Here is a 22,857-nt window from a genome sequence, read left to right as displayed (position 1 = left end):
AACCCAAGGTCGCTTTACATAGTAGGAAGGCAGGGAAACACAATAACAAACAAAAACAAGTTATCTGTAGGAACTATGTGTTGGGTGTGGAGAAGTGATTAAACAAAGGTCTTGAGATTGAAGAAAGGAAGAGAAGGACCGGCACGAAGGGGTTGGTTGTTCCAGAGTTTGGGGGCCAAGGCACTGAAGGACCTGCCACCCAGGGTGGAGAGTCTGGAGCAGGGGATAGCCAAACATCATAAAAATACAATGTATAGCTCTAGTCTAGACAGTTTGCGCAAATTCAGTCACAGATTGTTTTCCGTTACATAATTTATGTTGGCCCTAAAGCCTTGACCGGCTGTCCCTAACAGAGAAGCATATGGCTGAAAGATTGCTCAACTCTTATATTATGGCTTTTCAATAATTCTGCCATCGACTGATAAGGTGCGTGTTCAGCTGGCTTTTATTCAAACGTGAGCTCAGTCTAGTGCTACAGATATATTTAAAAAGAGAACACAAGAAACCTTGATTTTTTCAAACATTTATTATTTTTATAATTTAATCATGTTATCCAAAGCATGCAATAAAAGCAACGAAGATTGATATGGCTATAGTTCTGAAAATGTCAGTAACCAAACACAATTGTCCATTTGTATACAATCTAGCACACATGAATCCAAGCAGACACATTCAAAAAATAACTTGACGACTTGTAGAAAATCTTAGATGAAAATTACTCCAGGTCATCTGGCCACCACACAAAGACTGGTATCCAGATACCCCAATCCAGACCACAGCCCTTTGCAGCCTGTGATGCTCTTGTCAGCAGAGCACCCTAAAATAAATACAGGGTGGAGAATGATGCATTAGACTTCAAGCATCAACCTTGATGACTCACATAAGACATCAACTGGTGACTCAGACAAAATTGGCTTAAAGTTTAGCTATGGTCAACATAGTCGATCTGCTGGGGAAAAAAGATTAAGTCATCACATCACCATCACAAACACAGTAGGGGAGCACTACTGCCCGAGCATTTATGAGGGAATGATTAACATGGCTTACGTCACAAATAAGGCCTCCATATCTGAGCATCCCATCTCAGACGGTAATCATAGATCCTGAAGCAATTCAAAGCACATCTTGAAATCCACAGATTTGCAAGTGGCAGATCAAGTCTTCATACAGGACCCTACAAAGACTGGGTACACCTGAGGAGAAAAAGGAACATTTAGTCCAGGCCCATTACAATTTTAAAACACCTTAGCTTTAACATTATGGTGACCAGGTAATTTGGCTTAATGTCACAGCAGTCTAGTCAGTCAGTTGGGGAAAAAGTAAATAAAAGTGCCATGTTGGATAGCACTGTGACACAATCAAGTGCCCTTGCAGTGGAAAGAAAATCCCAATAAGACGAGGCTCAGTGCACTACAGTCTTCCTTACCATGTGGCCATAGGGAAGGTTTTCCCAAAGAGGCTACCATGACATTTTAGGGTACCAAATACTTTTTAAGAAGTTTTTGCAAGGGGCAGATAGGCATAAGCAAATATCTAGCTGGGTTTTTGACATCTCATCTGCACTGTCCATGTTTTCATTTTTCCCAATGGCCACTTTAGGCCAGGGCAGATTCAGAGTCAAGTAACAAGTGCAGTCAGGTCACAGCAGATCCCGACCCCCCATGGTGTAGAAAGTGAAACCAAAATTCCAAAATCTGCATCAACAATCATGTAGGAGGACTGAGAAGGTGAACCGTACCTTGTTTGAAAGTCCAAAATAAAATTGGACCAGTAGTGCACACAGACAAAAACAAATTACCCTCCCATTCATGGGCAAAGAGTACCAATAATACCCATCCTGTTTCTGATCATTTGGCAAGAGCAAAGTAAATGGAATTAAAACTATGAAAACCATTTAGTGTTTATTTCAATATCCTCACCCAGTCATAGGCTCTCTTTAGCCTTGCTGTATCGAACTACACAAAAATGGTACATTTAGCAGTCAGAATTTAAAAAATGTCCACCAGACCATCCTCCAGATCTGACCTACCAATAACCCAACGTGGAGGTTCTTCATGTTCAGCTAAAGACGTTTGTTTGCAGAAAGTTAAAAATGTAAAGCATTATAGTTCACCAATTCTTTTATCTGAGGGCTTGTCATTTTAAGATGGGATTGCCTAGGTGTCATTTTCATTGAGGTTGAAAACTATGGTCATACTTCACACATGTAGCTTTTTAGGTGGGGTTGGTTTTTTCACCCCTGTCCTTCAAACAGTCTGAGTCCTTTGCTGTATAGGAGAAATAATTGTGTTATACAAAGGAATACCACTACATGCACACATTCATTAGTCCATCTGTGATTCTCAGAAAACATTTGGTTTAATTTCAAATTGTTGATCAAAACTAAAGGCATAAAAACCATCACTGAAACACCAATTTTTAAGGGCCATCAACTCCACACCATCTTCCAACTTACCTTGAGCACATGCCAGGTGCGGCATACCACTTCCAGCCTGTGATGCTCTCGTCAGCAGACCACACTAAAATAAAGAGAGTGGAGATGCATTAGACTTCAAGCATCAGCCTTGATGACCCACATAAGACATCAACTGGTGGATCAGACAAAATTGGCTTAAAGTTTAGCTATGGTCAACATAGTCGATCTGCTGGGGAAAAAAAGATTAAGTCATCACATCACCATCTCACAAACACAGGAGAGCAGTACTGCCCGAGCATTTATGAGGGAATGATTAACATGGCTTACGTCACAAATAAGGCCTCCATATTTGAGCATCCCATCTCAGATGGTAATCATAGATCCTGAAGCAGTTCAAAACAAGTGGCAGGTAAAGTCTTAACACAGGACCCTACAAAGACTAGGTGCACCTGAAAAAAAAACAAACAAATTTAGCTAAGACCAATTACCATTTTTTAAACACCTTTTATCCATGCTTTACTATGGTAATATCAGGTAATTTGGCTTAGTTTTTCACAGCAGTCTACATAGTTGGTCAGCTGGAGAAAAAAAAAGCTGGCATCATGACCAATCTAGATATATATATATATATATACACGAATTTTGGCCATTATTCTCATTGAGCGCTTACCTAGTGTTTATGTAGCCTAGAACAAGTAAAATTCATGATCATGTCTTAATGACAGCCTTTATAGTGTTGAAAATGTAATGCAATACCCTCAAAGGTGTCCCTTAAAATATGTGTACCCTTCCATTGGAAAAGTACCATTATGGAGTACCCTCTTTATGGTCCCTACAGTGTTCCAAAGGGGTTCATTTCCAATACAGAATGTATTGGAATGCAACCCAGTATATGGCACACCATTTGAGAAAGGATTAAGTACCAATGTAGCTGCTCCTCTAGTGGATAAAATGTGCAACAGTGAAATAAAGGATGTCCCTCCTTGCATCAGTTCATGCGAGTTTCCTAATTCATGCCCCAGCAGTGGGAAATATATGGTAGGTGCCCTTACAATGGGCTAAACTTGAGGTTCCCTACAGGTGCTTTTCTGATAAAAAAATAAATAAATAAATCATGAAGTGAATTCTTAGATTGCACTGAGTCTGGATAATATATAGGTGGCATTTTGATGTACTCGTGTGCAGGTTTTAATTTTTCAATAGGCACTTTAGGCCAGGGCATTACAACATGAGCAGTGACTCACTAGAGACCCCCATCTCACAATGGTAAGGAAGTGAAACCAAATTCCAAAATCTGCATCCTGATCTGTATCCAAATAATCATGTAGAAGGACTGATATAGTGACCCTCTACCTTGTCTGGAAGCCCAAAGTGAATTAAGACCAATAGAGCAAAGTGGACACAGAACAAATTACAAGACCCTACCTTTTGTATCAAGGGCAAGAGTACCAATAAGAGTTACCCTGTTTCTAATCATTTGCAAGAGCAAGGTAAAAGGAATTGAACTGAACCATTTAGTCTTAAGTTTAATATATCTCGCTAGTCATAGACTCTCTTTAGCCTTACGGTTTCAAATGTCACAAAAATGGTACATTTAGCTGAAAGAATGTCAAAATAATTCCCTGGGGAGGTCCAGACCATCCTCCACATCTGATCTAATACATCTGTCTTTAAAGTCCCATTACATCATGTTCAGCTAAACTTGTTCGTTTGCAGAAAGTTAAAAACTTAAGAGCATTAGTTAACTGGGTTTTCAGGGCATGTCATTTTTAGTTGGGATTGCCTAATAAAAGTGTTATTTTCATTGAGGTTGAAAACTAGTCATACTTGACACATGTAGCTTTTTAGGTGGGGTTGGGGGCCCCATGTTGAGTGATAGGTGCCCTTTGTTTTTTCACCCGTCTTTCAAACAGTCCGAGTCCTCCACTGTATAGGAGAAATAATTGTGTTATACAAAGGAATACCACTACACACACATTCATTAGTCCATCTGTGATTCTCAGAAAACTTTTGGTTTAATTTCAAATGGTTGATCAAAACTAAAGGCATAAAAACCATCACTGAACCACTAATTTTTAAGGGCCATCAACTCCATACCATCTCCATCTTACCTTGAGCACATGCCGGGTGAGGCATGCCACTTCCAGCCTGTGATGCTCTTGTCAGCAGACCACACTAAAATAAAGAGGGTGGAGATGCATTAGACTTCAAGCATCAGCCTTGATGACCCACATAAGACATCAACTGGTGAATCAGACAAAATTGGCTTAACGTTTAGCTATGGTCAACATAGTCGATCTGCTGGGGAAAAAAGATTAAGTCATCACATCACCATCTCACAACCACAGTAGGGGAACACTACTACCCCAGTGTCTATGAATGATTAACATGGCTTACGTCACAAGTAGTGCCTCCATATCAAAGCATCCCATCTCAGATCATGGATCTGGAAGCACAGCTGGAAATCCAGGGCAAGTCTTCATACAGGACCCTAGAAAGACTGGGCACCTGTGGGGAAAAAAGGGAACGTGTAGTGAAAATCCATTACAGTTTATAAAAAAAAAAAAAAAAAAGGTCATCCATGCTTTACTATGGTGATCAGGAAATTAGGCTTAGTTTTACATAGCATTCTACATAGTCGGTCAGTCAACGTAGGTGCTCCATTAATAGATAAAATGTGCTGCAGGGAAATGAAGGGTGTCCCTCCTTGCATCCATGTATGCAAGGAGGGACACGTGATGGGTGCCCTTACAATGGAATAAACTTGGTTCCCTACAACTGCCTTTCTGATAGGAGGGGCAGGGCTTTCTTAGATAGCACTGTTACACCATCAAGTGCCCTTGCAATGGAAAGAAACAGATCCCAGTAAAAAATGACTCTTCGTGACCAGCAGTCATCCTTACCATGTGCCCTGTAGGGAAGGTTTTCCCAAAGCCAGTGCCATGTTAACAGTCTAGGGTGCCACCAAATACTTTAACAAGCTTCTGCAAGGGGCAGATAAGTTAAGCTAATATTTAGGTGGCATTTTGATGTACCGGTACTCATGGTCTTTATTTCAATATCTCTAGGTAGTCAGACTCTCCTTAGCCTCACTGTTTCAAACTACACACATTTTACATTTAGCTACTAGTCATACATTTTCCAGGGGGAGGTCCACCAGACCATTCTCCAGATCTGACCCATCAATACCTCTTTCTAAGTCAGGTCATTTTTAGTTGGAATTGCCTAATAAGTGTTATTTTCATTAAGGTTGAAAACTATAGTCATACTTGACACATGTAGCTTTTTAGGTGGGGTGCCATGTTGAGATAAGCGCCCTTTGTTTTTTCATCCGTCCTTTAAACAGTCTGAGTCCTCCACTGTATAGGAGAAATAATTGTGTTATACAAAAGGAATACCACTACATACACACAATCATTAGTCCATCTGTGATTCTCAGAAAACTCTTGGTTTAATTTCAAATGGTTGATCAAAACTAAAGGCATAAAAACCATCACTGAAACACCAATTTCTAAGGGCCATCAACTCCATACCATCTCCATCTTACCTTGAGCACATGCCGGGTGAGGCATGCCACTTCCTGCCTGTGATGCTCTTGTCAGCAGACCACACTAAAATAAAATAAAGAGGATGGAGATGCATTAGACTTCAAGCATCAGCCTTGATGACCCACATAAGACATCAACTGGTGAATCAGACAAAATTGGCTTAAAGTTTAGCTATGGTCAACATAGTCGATCTGCTGGGGAAAAAAGATTAAGTCATCATATCACCATCTCACAACCACAGTAGGGGAACACTACTGCCCCAGTGTCTATAAATGATTAACATGGCTTACTTCACAAATAATGCCTTCATATCAGAGCATACCATCTCAAGATCCTGAAAATCCAGGGTTGTGCAAGTGGCAGATCAGGTCTTCATACAGCACTCTACAAAGACTGGGTACACCTGAGGAGAAAAAAAAATGGGGAACATTCAGTCAAGATCCCATTACCGTTTTTAAAACACCTTTTATCTATGCTCTATGGTGATATCAGGAAATTTGGCTTAGTTTTTCAAAGTAATCTACACAGTCGGTCAGATGGGGAAAAAAGTTTGGTCATCATTATCACCAACCTAGATTTGTGAAGTTATGACAAATTATTCTTGTTGAGCACTTACCCTCTTCATGTAGCTTGTAACTTCCTTCTAGCTAGATGCACCCTTGAAAGACATAGCTGGATACCGGACCATGTGCTGGGGGGAAAAAAACATCTGTAAACATCGCTAATCATAGGTGAATTAAGTACACTGGGGCAACATACGTACTTAAGTGTATTTTCAGATGTCTACCGTCGCCTGTGTACGTCAAAAATCAACTCCAATAAATAACGTTAATGGCCTGCTAGCCAAAGAGGGTAACGTTACAGCTTTAGAAAACACTCTATGCTAACTTAGCAACCACACGTTTTAACACTGGAAAATACAAATTGGCAAGTTTGATAGGCGTTCCACACTCTACGGTACATAACGTTATTAAGACTCAATAGCCTAATGTGTCTCAGGAAGCTTGTTACGTGGAGTTAAGTTTATTGAACGATAACGTCACAAATTACATTAGGTGCTAAGGTTAACTTCAAGCCACGTTTACGCTTACCTAGGAGATTCTTCGAATGCCACAAAATGCAACACAGCACAACGAAAAATGCAACTACATTTCTATTTCATCAATCCTGGTGGTGTGTGTGGGTCTATGTAAATGTTTTCCAAGCAATTTATTGTCCTCTAAAAAAGCTGAATATATACTATTGCTAGACTGCTCACCATCGTGTTCCAGATTTCGACTGGAGAAGAGACTCATGGAGGGAAGTTGCCCCTTTTAAACCACGCGTTGTAGTCTTTGCGCATGCGTGCTCCTTCCTCATACAAGGGACTTGTAGTTTCTGAGGAAATGTCATACTTCAACCCGGTTTCAGGTTAATTGAATTGTTAATCAGCATAGTTGCTTAATACTTTATGACCAGAAACACAACTGTTTAGGCTACTGATCTTTACATGGTGAGTTGAAGAATTCTGTTGATGCTCTGTTGCTTTCCATGGTGACAGTTCAGCTACATTAGCCTATTTTCTGCAATCAATTCAGGTTAGCTAGGAATTTGTTTTCAGGTTCTGAATAATGCATAGTCTCCAGCCTCCTGCAAAGCATGGGCATTGATTCTGGAGGGGGCAAAAGAGTTAACATCCTACGTCTGTCTGATAACGTTGGCTATAACTCGCAATATCCTGTAGAGGGCAGTGCCATGTAAAAAAAATCCCATTGCCAAATCCAAGAGATCTGGGGTATATTCCAAGTAGTCTACGTGTTTTATTGACAAACCTGGGTAAGTTAACCTCACACAACAAGAGTCCTATGGCATTGTTTTGTTAGGAGAATGAAGCCATACAGCTCTTAGGAGGTTTACCACTTACTCTGTGTTAACTTACCCAGGTTTGTCACTAAACCACATGGAATACCCTTATAAGAGCCATATAGGCACAAAACAGTGGATGAGAAAACACGGGCAAAACAATGGCATGGCTATGGGTCATTTAAAAAGTAGCCCCAAAATAATGTTTTTATTTGGAAAAATCTTTCACCTGTTAGCCAGAACTTTTTTTCTTTTTTTAGACATTTAACAAATTCAGATACATTGATATTCAGGAACATTTTAATGTTTTTTGAAGACTTTAAATGCAGTCAATCAAGGGCACCTCTATGACTGACACAAATACAACTAATGGTAGGACTGGCTGTATAATTTCCTTCTTCTGGCTTTCTTAGCTGGTGGCATATAGTATATAGTAGCCTAGATTAAATGTAGGCTGTAGTCCTAAATGTACCCTTGAGTCCTGGAATTCATGGTCTGTATAGATGGAATGTAGTTTTCAATGTCCAGAAGTTTGATGTGGATTCCACCTGACTAATAGTGAGGTCTAAACTCAGACTGCACAGATGACATCCACCAAATAAGATGAGAGAGAAAGTGTGTCTGTCCATGTGTGTGTGTCTGAGAGAGAGAGAGTGAGGTTTTTTTTTAATATAGATATACAAAAATATATCCTTACATCTAAATATAGTCATCAAGTTATTTCAGCTTTGCGGTCCAAGATTTTTAAACAGAGGCATTTTCTGTGCCAGTGTATTCTGAATCACCACACAGGGCCTTCTGTAGCTCCAACTAACACCCAATACGGCACCACTTTTTCCAAAGGAAGCACTGGCAAACACACGGCCACTGACTGCCCTCTGTGCATCACGTAGGCCCATACCACTGCATTATTCATGGCATCGTGGCAATGAACCACATCAACAGACTAAACTAACTCACCCACAAATTAGACGGCTGGGACTAAAACAGGAAAAAATGAGAGAAAAAAAATGAGGTCATGGGGTCTTATCCCAGGGTGAGCAAGCTCAAGCATGAATAGATTCACTGTTTCGTCAAACACAATTTGGATAAAAACATTTCTACAAGGTGAAATGTAAATATAAACATTCTGAAACACACACGCCCATATAACGTATACTGCTATATTATGCATGGAATAATCTAATGCACCACATCAAGCGTAATCTTTTCACTTCAGGTCAGAAACTAGATCATCAACATCCAAACACCCACAGCAAATATGCCTTTAATAATATGTTCACCTTTGATGGTATGATTTGGTCACAGGTCGCTGCAATCAGTGTGCAGTTCGCACCTCTCTGGTCATGTACTCCACTGGTAAACAGTGCACCTGAGGATGGCCCATTCTAGCTGTGAAGAACCATAAGGTCTTTGTTTGTGGTCTGTAGATTCCGCTGTTGATGAGGATTGATCCCCCCTATTAGCTTGTGATAGATGCTAGTAACAATTGTAATGGAAATGAGAACAACCCAGATTGTGGCAGTTCACCCTCGTCAAAATGTTGGCATTTGCATATGAGGCATTGAGGGACAAGTTTGAAAGGCATGCAAGGACTTATCTCCATGTCAAAAGATATGAATTTGTTTGTGGTATAAACTGTCCTTTCAGTTTAGCAACACATTTACATTCTTCCCTATTTCATTAAAGGATATTCTGTTATTTTCAGAGAACATAAAATTGTCCTTGAAATAGTTTTCAGAGCAGGCCTTATGTTATAAAGCAATTCCAAATTAGAGACACTATGTTCCCTGTCATATTGTACAATATTTATTGTATTATTTTCGTTACCATTTTGATTGTTTTGCAGATTCAGCTCTGCACAGACTATTGCCAAGGTCCCTTCCTTGGAGCAGACCTTATTCTCAAGAATGCGACTTGGGAAGGTTTGAGAAGGAGGGTGGTTGATAGGGAGGGGGCACACAGGTGTCAAAGTGTTTGGGGGTGGGGCAGAGGAAGGTCAGTGCTCTGACCACTGCACTGTGAGTGATAGGATTAAGGACAATTAGAAGGCCTTTCTCCTCAGCCATGTCAAAACATCCAAACAATAAAGGCTAAACTCATCATGGCCGCAGTGTGTCGATCATGAGATCAGCCTGATGATTGCGGGCTAAGAGCCTAATGTTTGTTGTTGATGGCGGTTTCACACACTTCAGGATCAATCTGAGCTATTACAGTAATATGAGTGCACGCACCACTGCTGATGTATTCCTAACCATTTTAATGTTAGGAATGTTTTGTCTATTTGTTGATGAAGGTGAGTCTTTGGCTATACACCCCCTCCCTTCCTCACAGTTATTATTAATTGTCAACCCCTCACCTTTGAACTTATGTCAACGGAAATAGTGCATTTTTTATGTTTCAAATATTGGTTGTATAGTCTGACCATTATCCACTTGTTTGACATTTTCCTCCATGTTATGGCCACATCCTTCAGTCTCTGTCTCATTAGCGTCAATCATAGTCTTTAATGGAGTTCAATAGCCTCAGATGAGAAAGATTTGCCTTCCAACTCTATTGTTCTGGTGAGATGAACTTTTCGGACAGAGCGGTCTAATTGATAGACAAATGGAGAGACGTCCGGTCACCATTCATGGGGTCTGCTTTGGCAAGCTGGTGCAGAGGTCATGGGTGACCACTGGACAGGGACCCGGAGATGCAGTGAGACATCACAGCAGGACAGAGGGTCTTAGAGGACAGACCGCTGGTGATCTTATTGAAGTCTTATTGATGGTATGAGGAACACAGTAAAGTGTTCACTTGGTTGGTTTGTAAGTTCCTTACTTATGCATAACATGTTCCAGTACCGGGTCATTTACCCCCCTCCCCCCAACATTCTAAATCAATTGTATGAACCATATTGCTATGTAGCATAGTAATGTTATAAACCATTTCAAAGCTTTGACTCTTGGGAATCCAAAAACTCCAACTTTTTTGATGTACAATCTGTATAGTGCTGTACATTTTCAGATTAATCTTATTATGTCTCAATTAAATGTAATCCAAAATGCCCCCCTCCTCCGCTTTTGGTGCTACTCTGACTTCTGGCTGATGTGTAGCTGCAGCACCATATGTAGATGCAACATATTGGGTACTGAAATATTCACAAGAATCCATAGAAATGTAATCTTCATGTTGTATTATCTAATATTAGTTGTACAGATGTATAGTTTATCTTATACACAACCATTGAACAAACAAAGTAAATGCAAAAATAGAGACTTTTTTGTAATTATTCCAAATTTTGTGTAGTCGGTCTATATCAGAACACCTGACATACAATTTAAATAGTCCACAAGAAACCTCAAAGTGATACCTTTCATTTGAGACCAGGATTATGCTTCTACACCAAGAGGTTGCCACACAGTAAGCCTTTTATTGTCAGTGTGCATTTTGGGAACCCAAAAGTCCAGGGTGTTTCCATAGGGCATTTTACAAAACTCGTGAGCATACCGTGGCAAATAATGGTCCAAAGCAGTCATTTTTTATTCTATATTGATCTACTTTTGCACACAGCTTCACAAGACCTGGTGCTAGGGCTCAGTTTCTAAGTCATCTCAAGTGACCTAGAGGGCTGAAATGGTGGTCAGTTCAGAGATATTTGTTATCCGGCAGAAATATAAAACAGTATTCTAGCCTCTGTACCTCTGTGCCAGTACTTCACACAGCTATTCTGATTGTTGTCCAAGAAACTACAGTGTCTAAGCTTTCCAAAGAGGTCAGGCATTTGATTATAGGCCAAAATATGTGGGAGCAATAATCTCCTAAGTAGATGATATACAATGCCGGGCAAAATACTCAAAATGGGCCGTATGCATGAAGAATTTAAAACAAACAGCTTTTTATTCCTTTTTTTTTTTACTTTTTAGCCTATTTTTTACATGTTTATTTCCTAACGTTAATTCTGATGTAGGCTTTTCCCAGAGATTCTGTAAGTTGTATAAAATAAAACGTTACAGTGTGCACTACAAAAACGGTAATCGGTCCAACAATTAAGGATCCAGTGATTTCTCACCTCCGCCCCGACCACTCCACGACCACTCAGAATGGCATCACTCTCGCACTGAAGGCATTGTGCCCCACCCACGCGGTAGGCTACCGACCCTCCTCTTTAAAATAGGACTGTCAGCACCAGAAAGCTGTCCTTACAACGGTATTAGTGTCCAGGACGCGTGATAGCGACAACATACTCCAAGGAAAGGTACACATGCCCAAACGCAAGGTGCATTTGAATACACCACTTGCAAAACATCGTGAATAATGAGGGGATTGTAGTCTGAAGCAACAGGTTGAACTTGGCACCAGTGGTGTGCGCTCTCGAAAGCTCGTGGATAATTTACAGATAATAACCTGCCTCTAACAAAACATTTCTAAGATGTCTCCGTTACTGTGTGGATGCGCACAATTATTGATGCTCTTGTGGAGGTGCTTCATCGTGGTTGATGCTATGTCGGCCAATTTTACGGTTGACAACGAAATTCATTCAAGTTTCATCCAGCGCCGTCTGCGGAGCCACGAGCGCAAAGACATGCAGCGGGAGATTCTCTCCATCCTTGGGTTACCGCACCGACCCCGGCCAAACCTCTACGAGAAGCACACCGCTGCCCCAATGTTCATGTTGGATTTGTACAAGGCGATTTCGACAGGCGAGGACGAGCTTGGTGGCTTCTCGTACCCATACGGCCCCGTCTTCACGACACCAGATCCTCCCAGACAGACTCCTCAAGACAGCCGCTTTCTCAACGATGCTGACATGGTTATGAGTTTTGTCAACTTGGGTAAGTTTCTCAGAATTACCTGTTTTTTTTATTGCATTGAATTTATTTTCGTGTGTTTATGTGTAATGGGGTTCTCCGTGTAACGAGCAAACGAAACAATTATATTTGTTTCAAAGAAACAATAAGCAATCCTTATGTGATTACGCAGTTGGTCCATCACGGGAAAAATGCAATGCAGTCGTTGGTATTTTGTCGCATATTTCAGACTTCCGTAAACATTTTACTACATTTCCTTTAGAGAAATAACATTGGTTCTGCTTAGAGTTTTTATTAACCCTAACTGTAATTGTTCCTCGAAGTCTCTTCAGCAGTTTACTTTAGTAGGTCTCCACTGATTAAATTCAGAGCTCTGTAAGCACTATGAAGACTAATGTTATTGTCCCGTTATGAGATAAGAAAACCCCTGGTATCAAGGATGGCCACAGTGAATATAGTGCACACAATGACTTTTCTTCCATCCTTCTTGTACCATTTCATCGGACATGTAGGCTCATTTAACTTGGGAATTACTAATCAATATAGTGGGGGTGTTTTAAGGCTAAAGAAATATGACTTTCTTTTTTCCTTCAAATTGACCTGTTCAACATTCCTTGTAGCAAATGTTATGACAACAAGCCTGTATCCGATTTCTTGGGAATCCCTTCAAAGCTGTGCGAGATGGGGTTTAGTGTGGCTTTGCTTCGCATGACTAGGATTTGGAGAGGCATTTCTGAACCCCTTGGAGGGCAGGACAAGCTGACCGAGAGATAGAGACACAGATACTCCATCTAAACACCCACTTTATTACTTCAGATAGCTTAGTATCTGTATGAGAGGGAGAGAAAAAGTGATGGGTAGAGAAAAGTGTGGAAGTGAGGGCTTGTGTGTGTGTGCATAAGTGACAGGGAGAGCGCATAGAAAGTGCAATCTTTAGTGTATAGTGTCACATAGTGTGCTTCTGACTGTGTGTGTGTATGTGTCTGGGGTGTTTGAGTGTGCTTTTGCGTCCATAGGGGCGTGAGCGAACAGGGACTTCCTCGGACATTATTAGGTTTATTAAACCCAAATCCTGCCTTTGTTTCCCTTGGAAACCACCCCTCGGGCCTGGTTTCACTCGCACTAACCTCAAGACACCGAGGTGAGCTGGGGCTCCTCTTCCACTGTCAACCCCACGTAAGGCTGCTGACTCTGAAACAGATCCATGGCCTTGTCTGGTGCCAATCCACTAGCTCTGAGCTGATCCTGGGTCAGTGGTAGACTCTGCTCCTTTATGAGCTTCTGCCCCTCAGCTGCAGTGGCAGCAGAGATGTTGCAGTGATGGTGAACCACCAGTCACAATGATGGCAAACAGAGCGAGGAAAAACCGAACCGTTGCTATGCAGTGTTAGTGGTTTTGGAGAGTTCATCCGTTTCGATTGACGGCCCTGTGTCAGCTATACTGAAGCCTGTATAGTGTATACTGTACAGTGCTGACAGGCCTTGGAAGTGACCACACTGACTAAAGGTATTTCCCTCCTTAGCCATCATAACTTCCAGAAGGGAACGTCGAAAGACTTCCTCTAGGTCTCTCAGTACTCACATTCTTTGCTTTCCTGAAGTCTGGCTGTGTTTGTGCTCTTGTTTTTAGGGGTATATGTCACACCCGTGTGGGCTGCAACCCACCTCGTTTCCTCATTTCATTTTCCTCTTGAGGGGATGAGATGTTGACTTATGCACACATACTGCTTGCTCTTGCTAGGCAAAATGATCAGTGCCCAGTAATAAATGGGTTCATGGAGACATAGCTGTGGTTGCTGCGATCCGACTGTCATATAACCTGAGTAGTGTGGCTTTGTGACCTGGATTTAACCTTGATTACATCTGCAGTTTTAGAGCATGGCAGTCTGTGCTACAGTGACATAAGTGACACATTGTAGCTCTCTGTTGATTATTTGGCTATTAAAATCCCAAGTATGTCCATTAGGTATGGTATACCTCAGTCAGGTAGGATACCAGGCCACCACCGGTACTTCCTTGATGTCCTGTTCCTCTATAGCAGTGCCTACTGTACTTGGGATGTTGAAACAGTCTTGATAGAATTGTCCATCTCCTGCTCCAAGTTTATTTGTAATGATGTATGAGATGAGTGTTTTGAATGAAAATGTAGACCAACGTTCATTATTGCTTGGTTATGGAAAAGCATGTGTAAGAGTAAACAATGCGAAAATCCACCTGTTTGTGATGCTAAGCTGATTGAGCAGAGTTTAAGGAGATCTCCCTGGAGATTTTCTCCTCCTTCTTTAAACCCAGATTAATCCTCCAATTATTTTCCCAACCTCTCCTGAGAGCGCATTTGTCCATTTTTCCGTCAGTAGGCTTTAATTGGCTAAATGAACATACTGGGGGAGATTTACGCAAAAGGAAGTGCAAAGTTTACTCTACAAGGCTTAACTTCTCCTGGATTAAATTAGTTTATGATGGAAGTGTGTAATGTTGTAGAAATCCACTCAAGCATTGTCAAAATATACTTATAAATATTCAGTTTCAGTGTGTACATGGTGCTTAGCCTGTCTGAATGAGAGGGTGACATTTTTACATTTGCAGGACAAAACTGAGGGACTTTGTGGTCACCAAATGTTCCATCTCTAAAACGACTACATTTTGTCTCAACAATGTCTTTTAAAATAGAATTATTTGTTATCTATTGCATCCAACATCATGACTGCACAGAATCTTGAGTCAGTTTTCAGCTAAACACGTGCTACAGGCTATGCAGTTAGCCTCCCCAATATAGAAAAGATCTGTTAAAACTCACATTTTTCATGTCCAATGTGGTTAAGAGACTTTCATACAAATAATTATGCTCTTCAACGCGCACGGTATAATATAGTAGGCTATCCTATATTATAGGCCTATATTAAAATTAAGACAATGTATGCATTTTGCTTAATGCCAGTGTGTATATAAAGGCCAAGTGCATTTCGGTCATTACGATATTTTATGTCCCATTGAATTATTCACTGATATCTAATAATTACTGAGGACACGGACAGAAGTTTTCTATCATGCAGGCCTAAAATGTTCCACCTTTATTATCTAGTCTCACAGTCATTGCGTCATTGCGCTGCTCCCTGTAAAGGCGGATAACAACAAAACGAACCACCTGGCGCATTGCTGAAACAATTGCGACTTACCGCAAGTGAGTGATGACACTCTCCTACGTTATATCTCCGACATGCACACTGGTCCAAGTTCGGAGTAGAAGGAAATTTATTGAAACGTTACGTCTGGATGATGTTTGCATATCTGAAGGCTGATCTCTGCTGCTAATGGTCCTCAACATAAACATTCCCAATCCTTACAAGCAATTATTGCCTTCATAAAACTCCCCATGCCTTCTTTCCAGTGTTTAATTGCGGTCAAACAAATGACTCGCGGGCTTCAGAATGCACTTAGCTCAGAATGGTAGGTTCCCCCAGCCCCCGCTTCCACCTCATTGCCAGGGTGCTCCCCGAAGCTCGGGGCAACAACATGCTCGCATCAGTGGCATCACCGGGATATGATGTCATGGGTGGCCACTCGTGGGCAGGATGAGCGAGGGGGGAGGGTAATCATCGGCCTTCTTCGAACACCTCTGGTGTGGGAAGTCACCCCCGTTGCGTTGGAGACCTCAGCGAGCTTTCCAAGGACAAACAGATTGGGTAACGCTATAAAAACATCATCGCTGGAAAAATGCAGGAAACGTTTCAGGCTCGCGTCGCCATCTCTGTGGAAAGTCTGAGAGCGCGCGGGGTGCGCGAGGAGCTCCAGGTTGTTTGGAGGGGAAGGCCGAGGTGCCAGCGCTCACACTGGGACGGGGCGTCTGCCGAACGCTCATCTGACATCATGTTTTTATTTGTTGCATTCGCTCTGTAACTCACTGCTGTAAACCACAAAGCATATCACTTTAGCCTTGGCACACATGTCCTGTCCAAAACAATGTATATTCTCGGCGCTCTTGCTGGGTGGTCCAGTCAATCTAAAGGCTTAATTAGGTAAATAGCGAGGATTGGTAATATATATGCGGTGAAAATTGCGAAGTGAGAGTGAGGCAACTGAAAACTCAGTGTTGGTCTTAATTTCCTTGGTGACCAGGGGAGATGCGGGGGTCTGACAATTGAGATGTCAGCCCAGAGTTTTTCTTTCCCCAAGCACAACTTAAAGAGCGGCAATTATGTTGAGTGCAGTTTAGGCCAAAACGCAAAATATAAGGGGGAGCAGGCAAGCCTAGTCCTTTACACACTTAAACACACACACACACACACACATGACTTCTATTGAGTCTACTATACTGTAACCCACATCGTTTCACCTCACCCGCCACAAACATAGCGATTCAATGTGTCTGTGCGCAGAGTACCAGGAGCTTCCGGGCAAGTGTTTTAATAGAGCTTTTCTTGTGGTCAACACATGTGTGCGATTTAAGTCCAGGCCCGGTTTGAGCCGGGGGTGCGGTTTCCACCCACAACTGGAGCCCTACTTCATGTGGACGGGGGTCCCCTGCTACTGGGATCAATCAGGCTCTTGTGGAGGCAAACATTTCTTTTTTCAACACATTGATGTGGCTACAGTAATCAGTGTCAGAGAATTGTTAAAATGGGCACAGCAGCTCAACAGTTTCAGGCAGTGGAATGTCTGTAAGAATCGAGATGCAGTATTACAGAGGAGACTTCCTAGAGAGAATCCGATTGAGCCCGGATCTGACCCGAATAAGGGCCAGAACAGGACCAGAGGCTCCCCACAGTCCTCTGCTATATCCGTTATGAGAACAGTGTTCTGTGCTGTGGAAATAGGATGTGTTTTGTTTTCCACATGGCCTCCCAGTTTGTCTATGCCAGCTGTTTGAAAATGATCAAAATGATGAAAATGATCATGGTGATGTTCATGGTGATGATCATGGTGATGTTCATGGTGATGATCATGGTGATGTTCATGGTGATGTTCATGGTGATGTTCATGGTGATGTTCATGGTGATGATCATGGTGATGATCATGGTGATGATCATGGTGATGTTCATGGTGATGATCATGGTGATGTTCATGGTGATGTTCATGGTGATGTTCATGGTGATGTTCATGGTGATGTTCATGGTGATGATCATGGTGATGATCATGGTGATGTTCATGGTGATGTTCATGGTGATGTTCATGGTGATGTTCATGGTGATGATCATGGTGATGTTCATGGTGATGTTCATGGTGATGATCATGGTGATGTTCATGGTGATGATCATGGTGATGTTCATGGTGATGTTCATGGTGATGTTCATGGCTCTCTTCTGCAGTTTCACTCCACATTGTTTCTCTTCTTGTATCCATTCATCACCCCTCCTCACTCACTCACTCTCCTCACCTGCTCACCACATACTCATTCTGTTATTTTTTTGAACACTTTTGCTCCCCTTTTCTGTTTCTTCCTCTAATGTGGTTTCATTTTCTCTTTTTTCCCCAACCTTTTATGCCTCTCTTTTTCTCCAGACCCCTTCTCTTCTCTTTACTCTTTCCTCCTCTCTTCATGTTGCCTTCTCTTCCTTGCCCCTCTCTGTTGTGTTCCTGGCATATTGTGACTTTATAACTGATGATATGGCCTGATTAGATTGGTTTTAAATGTTGGTTTTTCACCAGTGGTTTCATAACATCTCTCTCTCTCTCTCTCTCTCTCTGTTCTCTTCTCTGTTTCAGTGGAGCCTGATCTGGAGGTCCTCCCTGGCCCAAGGCACCAGAGGGAGTTCCGTTTTGACCTGTCCCGCATCCCTGAAGGCGAGGCCGTCACAGCAGCTGAGTTCCGCATCTATAAGAATTTCGTCCAGGAACGCTACGAGAACGAGACCTTCCACGTCAGTGTCTATCAGGTGTTACACCGACACCCAGACAGGTAAACTTTCAGTAATCTGATCATTTCATTTTTTTTTGAAAGAGCTGTTTCGTGCCATTTTGGTTTAACCAGCACTCACTCACCGGTTCTTTTTGTTTTCTTATGCTATATATCTCATATTTTTGGCACTCGTTGTGGACTTAAGCTGTTTAAACTGGTGTAATGGAGTGTTTAAGAGAGCAGAGCCACCCATGCTGAGTGTTTTGTCTGGAGGTGGACGGGATGTGCGTTTAGTGACGGAACTGGCCGTCAGTGTGCTGACAGCCCCCGTCACTCCCCTGGACTTCCCGCCTCTGGTTTACAGTGTGGTCTCTCCGTACGGCGAGCAGCGTTTTTATGAAGTCATTACCGTCAATTACCAGGACAAAGTGCTGCCTACGCGCTCCTGCAGGCAGACTCAGGTCTCCACCATCTGTGAAGACTACCCACATCTTCTCACTTACAGCCCCAAACTTCATCACCATTAACACTACCACACACACACACACACACACACACACACACACACACACACACACACACATGGGAGAGAGAGAGGGAGAGAGGGAGGGAGGGAAAGGAAACTGGAGAGAGAGACATGAAAGGATAGAGAGAGAGAGAAAGAGAGATGAAGGGAGAGAGAGACTCTTACTTCCTGTTACTCAACCTAAGAGTCCTCAACTCTGGAACAGTCTGTCGGAGGATCCTCTTAAAACATAACTTTGTGCTCTCAATTTAAGTATGTTCAAATCATTATTTCTTGGGCTTGAGGTTAAGGCTAGACCCCCTACTGATTTGATTTATTTTAGCATTTCATTTCTCTGTAGTCTTTTTATCAGTATCTGTTTGTTTATATTAGTTTATGCCACCCCATCCCAAGATCACTCACACCCACACACACACACACACACACACACACAGGTAACACACACCCTGTCATAACAACCCCGCTCAATTCGTCTGCCTACCCCACACTGACACCTTTGTCATTCAGAGACACCCATGCTCCTGTCACAGAGACGCAGACGATGAGACGGCGGGAGACAATGACCCAGTCTGAGCGCCACGGCCCCGGGGCCTGTAATTCAACCTGTAAACCAACTCATTGTTTGCCACATCTGCCCCCGAGGGGTTCTATCGCCCTCGAATCTGCCCCGGAATTTTAATCTGTGATAAGAGACGGCGCATTTAATAAGGGCAATCTGTTTTGGGAGCCGTGCGAGTTGTTGCTTGCTCAACTCCACTCCTGTGGCTGGTGGTCTGTGTGTGTGTGTGTGTGTGTGTGTGTGTGTGTGTATGTGTGTGTGTGTGTGTGTGACTCTTACATCATATGTGTCTCAGACAAACTCCTTCCAATCTCCTCCGTGTGACAAGTTTCATCTTGATGGTCTTGAGATCATGGCGGTATAGTCCCAAACAAACCCTGTCTGATTAGGCTATGACACAGTGACACAGATTGCAGCAATTTGAAACCCGGCAACACATGATCATTTGAATTTCTTTTTTGTGACTTGACATGCTATCCCAGTAATACTAAATTAAGTTCATTTATATTATGTATAACAGCATTAACCGGAGGTAAACCTAGTCCTCTAGTACAGAGGCCATGCCCTCGGTCACTGTCTGTAATGTGAGGGTAACAGAGTGACATTTGTTTTGTTATCATACAGTGAGGTGGATCTCTTCATGCTGGACTCGCGGGTGGTTTGGGCAGCGGAGGAGGGGTGGCTGGTGTTTGACGTCACCGTGACCAGCAACCTATGGGTCCTGCACCCAGGCCAGAATCTGGGCCTGCAGCTGGTCTTAGAGGGGATGGAGGGTGAGTCGAATTGACCTATACAGAGCACTCAAGAGAACTGAGCTTCATGGGTCTTAAAGAAGCTACATGGAGCTACACTTTTCCATGTTGATAATGAATTGGTCATTTCAAATGGTGTGAGTCACTGAACAATGAGTAATGAGTTATTAATCAAATGTTCTGGCAGTGTTTTTTTAAGCTGTAGTTTTTACCATGACGAGAAATTACATCAGTAAAAAATGCTTCCACTGTCAAGAAAAAAGAACACAGAGAAGCGGACAAATTTGACAATGATGCCTCTCTGTCTCCCCCTGCAGGCCAGAATGTGAACTTGCGCAGTGCAGGCCTTGTGGGCAGCAGCGGACCCCGCAACAAGCAGCCCTTCATGGTGGCCTTCTTCAAGGCCACAGAGGTGCACCTCCGGGGTGTGCGCTCCACCTCAGGCCACAAGCAGCGCCACGGCAACCGCTCCAAGGGCCACAAGGCCTCGACCTCCAGCTCCAGCTCTGGCTCCAGTGCCAGTGGCAGCCAGGAGGCTCTGAGACTCGCCGAGGCTGCCGCAGCGGGTACATACAAATACATTTGTCGTATGTGCCATATGCCATATGTGTATGTAATGTTGCAGTATAGCCATATAACATAACTAAGTAATTGAAAGCATTCATGGCAATGCTTCAATTCTCTGTTTTGAATTTGTTGATACCATTTGTCAGACCATACTGCACTCTCATGGTTAGTGCTACATCTAAGCCAAATTAGCCACACTATACATACAGCCCTGAATGATCCCTTGTGCTTTAATCAGGAGGTAAAAACAAGTTGTAGGATTGTTTTGCATGATGAAACACATAGAGGCCATGAGAAGAGCTGTGTTTTCCTCAGTACCTGTCTCAGTCAATTTCAATGCTGCGATGCAGCTGGTGTCCATAGAGGCCAATGGCACTACTCCACTCTAGTCCACCACACATCAGCACATATCTGAAGTGATAAACGGATTTCTAGGAGACAGAGGTATCTGTTTTTAATCCACGTTTTTAATAATACTCTCTTTCCCCTCTCCACAGAGAGCCTGAGTCCTGATCAGAAACAGGGCTGCAAGAAGCACGAGCTCTATGTCAGTTTCAGAGACCTGGGGTGGCAGGTGAGGAGAACACAATGTCATTAGAGTTATTTTTAAGTTTTTCCCTCTCAAACATTTGATTGATTGTTAACTATTTCATATGTCCAGCTTGCTAAAGATGAAGCATGTCATTCTCAATGCTGTATTTTCTCTAATAAAAGCTAGTGATGGTAAGTTATTAACACAGCTGTCTCCTTTGCTGGCCTTGCAGGACTGGATCATCGCTCCAGAGGGCTACGCAGCGTATTACTGCGATGGAGAGTGCGCATTCCCCCTCAACTCCTACATGAACGCCACAAATCACGCCATAGTGCAAACACTGGTGAGAACCACTGGAACATTTTAGTCTACCCATCTACAGCTTATCTCTTATTTAGAATTGTGCTTAGTGCTTTGGCAGGCAAACTCTAGCAGATGCAGCAGTGTTAGATACTAAGGTTTTTTATTGATAGTCTTTGTGTATCATTGATTCGATGATATGAATGGAATCTAATAAGCAACCTACAGGGCTCACTGGCAAGACATGGATTTGCAGTCTTACATTGGCTCTAATAAATATTTGAGACTTGATTATGTTTTGAGATTTCAGTATGTTTCCACAACCACTAACCCAAGATTCTCTCTCTCTCTCTCTCTCTCTCTCTCTCTCTCTCTCTCTCCATCCTGTTTTAGGTTCACTTTATAAACCCAGACACAGTGCCGAAACCCTGCTGTGCTCCTACCCAGCTCCACGGTATCTCCGTGCTCTACTTTGACGACAGCTCCAACGTCATCCTCAAGAAGTACCGCAACATGGTGGTCAGGGCCTGTGGATGTCACTGACACCACCACTTCCTCCTCTTCTTCCTCTTTCCCATGATGCATCATTGCCAGATAGGTGGCAAGAGGGACACCGGTGTCTGGAACAGGAGAGGATTTTTTCAGGTGCCATTTTTTGATGAACTCTGTGTAGTTTAAAAAAAAAAAAAAAAAAAAAAACCCAACAACATGCTGCACATCGAGTACCAGCCTACAAAGATGAGCACAACAGGGTATTGAACAGGATGTGCATTGTGCTGTGGTTCCCACAGAAGAAAGTGGAGTCCGTCTGTTATAAGTTGGATGCGGACGTATAACCGCAGTGGCGCAATTTTTTTGGACAGTGGTGGTCCAGTGCTGGCCCTGTTCTCCTGGACCCTTCTGTACACTCCTGCTGATGCATTAGTACTGCCCTGAAAGGGAATCTCTCATCCCAGAAGGAACAGCTGTCCCTGATTATTTTAGGAGGCTTGTTTGGGCCATGGACTGGAAAGGCTGATGCTGGGAGGGGGATTTGGGGGTTGTGTGTGTATTGGGGGGGTGGGCGGTGGGGGGTTAGGAGCAGTAGGGTGGGACTGCTGCTTCTTGTTAGTTTGCTTAACGTTGTTTTGGAAGGAATGTCGATAATTAAACAATGCATCCTGTTGCACACACACACACACAGAAA

The 22,857-nt window shown here is 42.6% G+C and overlaps 1 protein-coding gene, 1 long non-coding RNA gene and 5 other non-coding genes across 13 annotated transcripts; 1 reads left to right on the top strand and 6 right to left on the bottom strand.

Annotated features, from left to right (window-relative positions):
* Nucleotides 1-511: 511 nt before the first annotated feature.
* On the bottom strand, nucleotides 512-7,288 carry LOC125301575. 6 transcript variants are annotated; one of them, XR_007194765.1, is made up of 13 exons: nucleotides 7,223-7,288; nucleotides 6,581-6,655; nucleotides 6,287-6,367; nucleotides 5,964-6,027; nucleotides 5,686-5,775; nucleotides 4,814-4,924; nucleotides 4,528-4,591; nucleotides 4,244-4,342; nucleotides 2,744-2,865; nucleotides 2,456-2,519; nucleotides 2,198-2,267; nucleotides 1,048-1,193; nucleotides 512-817 (listed from the first exon to the last, which is right to left on the bottom strand). It is a non-coding gene; the product is annotated as an uncharacterized LOC125301575 (long non-coding RNA). The 6 variants fall into 6 exon arrangements; XR_007194767.1 differs by having other exon boundaries at nucleotides 1,048-2,267; nucleotides 6,255-6,367; XR_007194764.1 differs by having other exon boundaries at nucleotides 1,048-2,267.
* Nucleotides 892-984, bottom strand: LOC125302737. The gene has a single exon (XR_007194966.1). It is a non-coding gene; the product is annotated as a small nucleolar SNORD12/SNORD106 (small nucleolar RNA).
* On the bottom strand, nucleotides 2,588-2,681 carry LOC125302739. Its single transcript, XR_007194968.1, has one exon. It is a non-coding gene; the product is annotated as a small nucleolar SNORD12/SNORD106 (small nucleolar RNA).
* On the bottom strand, nucleotides 4,660-4,752 carry LOC125302738. Its single transcript, XR_007194967.1, has one exon. It is a non-coding gene; the product is annotated as a small nucleolar SNORD12/SNORD106 (small nucleolar RNA).
* LOC125302736 lies at nucleotides 6,101-6,193 on the bottom strand. The gene has a single exon (XR_007194965.1). It is a non-coding gene; the product is annotated as a small nucleolar SNORD12/SNORD106 (small nucleolar RNA).
* Nucleotides 6,444-6,534, bottom strand: LOC125302740. Its single transcript, XR_007194969.1, has one exon. It is a non-coding gene; the product is annotated as a small nucleolar SNORD12/SNORD106 (small nucleolar RNA).
* A 4,932-nt stretch (nucleotides 7,289-12,220) lies between the features above and the next one.
* On the top strand, nucleotides 12,221-22,350 carry LOC125301573 (bone morphogenetic protein 7-like). 2 transcript variants are annotated; one of them, XM_048254165.1, is made up of 7 exons: nucleotides 12,221-12,623; nucleotides 18,303-18,495; nucleotides 20,145-20,293; nucleotides 20,590-20,838; nucleotides 21,337-21,413; nucleotides 21,604-21,714; nucleotides 22,065-22,350. In XM_048254165.1, exons 1-7 carry the CDS (start codon nucleotides 12,221-12,223, stop codon nucleotides 22,212-22,214), a joined length of 1,332 nt encoding a protein of 443 aa, XP_048110122.1. In that variant the 3' UTR covers nucleotides 22,215-22,350. The 2 variants fall into 2 exon arrangements, with proteins under 2 accessions (XP_048110122.1, XP_048110123.1); XM_048254166.1 differs by lacking the exon at nucleotides 21,604-21,714 and having other exon boundaries at nucleotides 12,293-12,623; nucleotides 20,590-20,787.
* The last annotated feature ends 507 nt before the right edge of the window (nucleotides 22,351-22,857 follow it).

Source organism: Alosa alosa, chromosome 10 (genome assembly GCF_017589495.1).
Source record: "Alosa alosa isolate M-15738 ecotype Scorff River chromosome 10, AALO_Geno_1.1, whole genome shotgun sequence".
In the NCBI taxonomy this organism is placed as follows: domain Eukaryota; kingdom Metazoa; phylum Chordata; class Actinopteri; order Clupeiformes; family Clupeidae; genus Alosa; species Alosa alosa.
The sequence above is the reverse complement of the archived record's forward strand: the minus strand, read 5'-3'. Positions and strand labels throughout refer to the sequence as shown.